Source organism: Vipera ursinii (assembly GCF_947247035.1).
Source record: "Vipera ursinii genome assembly, chromosome: 7".
Lineage (NCBI taxonomy): Eukaryota > Metazoa > Chordata > Lepidosauria > Squamata > Viperidae > Vipera > Vipera ursinii.
Genome location: NC_139521.1, coordinates 77,481,238 through 77,485,294, shown reverse-complemented (window position 1 = coordinate 77,485,294; position 4,057 = coordinate 77,481,238). Strand labels below are relative to the sequence as shown.

At 56.6% G+C, this 4,057-nt stretch overlaps 1 protein-coding gene across 1 annotated transcript; it reads left to right on the top strand.

The window, feature by feature from the left end:
* Positions 1–280: 280 nt before the first annotated feature.
* LBX2 (ladybird homeobox 2) lies at positions 281–4,057 on the top strand (the record flags this gene model as incomplete). The annotated part of the gene is made up of 2 exons (XM_083367521.1): positions 281–602; positions 3,591–4,057. 2 exons carry the CDS (start codon positions 281–283, stop codon positions 4,055–4,057), a joined length of 789 nt encoding a protein of 262 aa, XP_083223647.1.

The window sequence follows — 4,057 nt, the reverse complement described above, 5'->3', positions numbered from 1 at the left end:
GAGGCGCAGGAGACCCGACGGGAGCCCCCCCCCCCCGCCCCGTGCCACAACAGACGCGAGCCAGAAGGGAGATGGGCGGGGGGCATTGTGCCACTCTGAACGCCTAGGCCGGGGTCGAGGGCCGATCAGCACCATCCAGGGCTCGCGTGCCGGGTTTCTTGGGGCCCGAGGGCGGCCTCGCAATGACCCGCAGGGGGTGCTGAATCCTTGCCCGGCCGGGTCTGGCGCTTGGGACAAGCCGGGGCCTGTCCTCCCCCTTCCCTCCCTCCCTCCCCCGGCAATGACATCGGCGAAGGAAGGGAAGGCGGTTCCCGCGCTGCCACAGCCGGGCACAGCAGAAGAGAGGCGCCGGAGCCCCCTGGACCACCTCCCGCCCCCCGCCAATTCCAGCAAACCTCTCACCCCCTTCAGCATCGAAGACATTCTCAGCAAACCTTCCGGGCACAAAGCTCCTGCCGCCCGCCTGCTGGAAAAGGTTGCAGGCTCGGCTGGACCCCCGCGGAACGGCGTGCCCGCCCGCGACTCTCCACTCTGCGCCCTGGAGGAACTGGCTAGCAAGACGTTCAAGGGGCTGGAACTCAACGTGCTTCAGGCGGCCGAAGGTAAGGGCCGGTTGACAGCGGGAAGGGGGGTGGCCAGAGCTGGAGTGGGTCAGGCTGCTAGCCCGCTCCCTGCTCGCTCTGTGGGAACCCGGCGGTGGCTTGCTGCAAAGAGGCTGGTGGGCCTGAAAGAAACAGGGCTGCTTCCGCCTTACAGTGTTCTGGAAGGCCCCATCCCGGTGGCGCTCGGTGTGGAGAAGAAGCGTCGGGTGTTCGCCCGTCGCCCCACTAGTGATTTCTGGCCGCGGAATTTCTCCCCACCCACCCTCGCCCCCATCCACACAAACAACACGGGTGGCGCCTTCACTCCCGCTAAGGCCAGTCAGTAGCCCGCGGATTTCCTCGGGCTGGTCTTCGGACCTGCTGGCTCGGGTGAACCTTCGAAGTCCCGCCTGCTCCGCGCTGAGCCCCGACGGCATTCCGCTCCAGACTTCCCAGCGGAGCTCCGCGGACGGGCGAGCCGAGAGCGCTGTGGCGATTGTCTCCGGAGCGTCCTACCGGGCGGTTTCCTCCGCTTCTGCTGGGCGACCAGAAACAGGCCGAGTCGCCTTAAGGTCGGTCCAGTTTCAGCGGGAATATCCGGGAATCCGAGCGGCCGAGCGGGAATGCAACTCCTCCGCTCCTATTGAGGCTGGTCTCCTTGCTCCCCACAGCCACCCGCTTGCCGACCCTCCGCCCGGCGTCGTCAGGGCTCCCTTTGTTCGTCCCCACAGCCGCCCCGCTTGGATCCTGCCGGGCCTCTGCTTGGAGGCCTATGGGTAGCCATCCACGCCCGGCTGAAATCCGGCCGGGATCAACCGGTCCTTCCCGCTCCGTGGGAAACTGTTAGCCAGAATCATCATTCGCTGTTTATAATCTTTTTGTCTCCCAAAACAATTTCCCACCTGAATCGCAATTTTAAAATTGTTTTATTTAAATCATCTATGCTGGTTTATGACTGTAATAAAAAACGTAGATTTCATTTAAATCACCCTCGGAATTATTTCAATAATAAATAACATTTCGTATTTTAATTTAAATATAAATAATAATTCAGAACTTTCGGAAATGGCCAACATACAATTAAAATTAATAAAACGAAATAACTAATTAACAGCAGCAGCTGCGGTGGCGTTCCCACATTTGTTCGGGCGGTCAGATTGGGAGAGATTGATCCCTGCAAAATCTTCTTCCCAAAATAAGGAGGAAATTGCAAAGACAATCGCCAGCTGGATGAGAGTTTGTTTCAGCCATAACTTTAACTATAAAAATGATAACCGTAATAATGAGATATTACAGACGTACTACTATTATAGTTATTTTTATCACATGGTTTTGCACCAATGCAGTCAACTCTACAAATTTTTATTATCGTCTTATTTTATTCTATATTAAAATATAATACACAAATACATCTAATCCTAAGAATTTATAATAAATCATTATATTCACTTACATTATTTATCTTAACTTGTTTCCCCTTATTGTACCGGAACTTTGCAGCCTTTTCAAGAAACCCTTAATTCCGTACTAAATGAAGGGCTATTTTGCACCCCTTTTCTTCCCTATTCTGCTTTTATAATTATTTAGCCTTTGGCTATTTTTTCAAAAGTGCAAATGGAAAAATGCCTCCCAAATTAATTCCTGCGCTCAATTTTTGGGGGGTTTAAAAAGGGGCAGACAAAGTCGGCTGGTTTGCGCTTCTTTTCTTCGGTCAATCAAATCAGTCATTGCTTTAAATTCAAGCCTATTGTAAAGATCTTTGTTTTTCATTAATTCATTTTCATTTCATTAATTCATTTTCATTAATTCTACTGAAACGTAGCCTTGGGCTGTGTTTTTGCATTGATTCTACCTAGAAATGGCTAGAAACTAGAAGGAATAAAAACTCTTAGCTGGGAATCCAGCATTTCGGACAGGGGTCAGTCAGGAGGTTGAGAAAAATTCGGCGGGAGAGGTCAGCGCTCCTCCTTTACACCCAGAACAAGTGCGGCATTCGCAAAACATTCGCTGCAGGTCAGTCTGAATCCTGCTTTGAGATTCTGGAGAGCGTTTTGTCATATTCTAGAATCAATTTCTCTAGGCGCCCTTAACACATCCAGGACAGGTTTAGCCCCTGCCCACCCCTAACCCGGGCAGCCCCCCTTTTTCTGCCCCTCCCGCTGGAGGATCGGGTTCCCAGTGCCGGCGGTAAAAACATTTGCCAGGTAGCATCGCGGGCGGAGGGACCCTGCCAAGCTGGGAGGCCCGGGACGGCTGTGATCCCTTCCGCCTGAAAGGCGAGAGAGATCAGTGGGTAGATTCAAGGGATTCTCGCCGGGTCCGCTTCCGAAGCGGCTGCTGACTGCGAGGAACACCGGTGCCTGGCGGGGTTTTCACCCGAGTCCTTCCAGCCCCTTCCAGGAAGGGGAGGCTGCAATGAAAACATGCAATACAGGGCGCCCGAGAGCTCCTCCGTCCCCGATCCAAAGGCGAGTGGCGGGGTCTATCCTTCTTTCACTGGCCTTACCGGTTCGCACCCGGCTCCGCGATCTCGGAACGGATGCGCCCGGGAGGGGGGAGAAAGGGGGGGGGCTTTTTTGCGCTCCCGAAGAAGGGTTTCATTTGGAAACGGGAGACAATTGTAGCCTCCGGTGGGGGGGTGTTCCGGAGGGGCGTTCGAGGGACCTTCCCCTTTCTCCTGACGCCCAGGGGCCTCCACAGGAGGTTCGGCAGGGGTGCTGTGAGGTGCTTTTTCCTTGCTGCCCAGGTGCCCCCCCCAGTTACGTACGCAGCAGAAGGGGGACTCTCGCTCTGGGAGACGATGACCACAAGGGCCCGGGGGCTCAGCAGGAGGAGGAGGAGAGGCAGCTGGTCTAGGCTCTCCAGTGCCCTTCTGAGCCCCCGCTCTGCTTGCCAAGGCCCTGGCACGGCCGAGAGCGCGGGCAGAGCATGCCCCGGCTCAGAAGGTGGGCCAGCCAAGCGGGCCATGTAGCCTGACGCAACCGCGGCCCCTTCTTGCCTTTCCTGCAGGCCGGGACCCGCTGGGCGCCTTCGGGCCGCGCCCCCCGTCCAAAAAGCGGCGCAAGTCGCGCACAGCCTTCACCAACCACCAGATCTACGAGCTGGAGAAGCGCTTCCTCTACCAGAAGTATCTCTCTCCCGCCGACCGAGACCACATCGCAGCGCAGCTGGGCCTGAGCAACGCGCAGGTGATCACCTGGTTCCAGAACCGCCGCGCCAAACTGAAGCGAGACCTAGAGGAGATGAAGGCCGACGTGGAGTCGCTCAAGAAGTTGCACCCCGCCGCCCTGGAGAAGCTGGCCAGCATGCCCGAGCTGGAGACTCCGGGCGTCTCCGGACCTGCCCGAGCCCGCGGGGGCAGTCTCTGCCGCGCGTCGCCCCCGCTCTCGCCCAGCGCCTCACGACACACCTCGGACGCTTTCTCCGACGGCGAGGAAGACGAGGAGGAGGAGGAAGAGATCGACGTGGGAGACTGA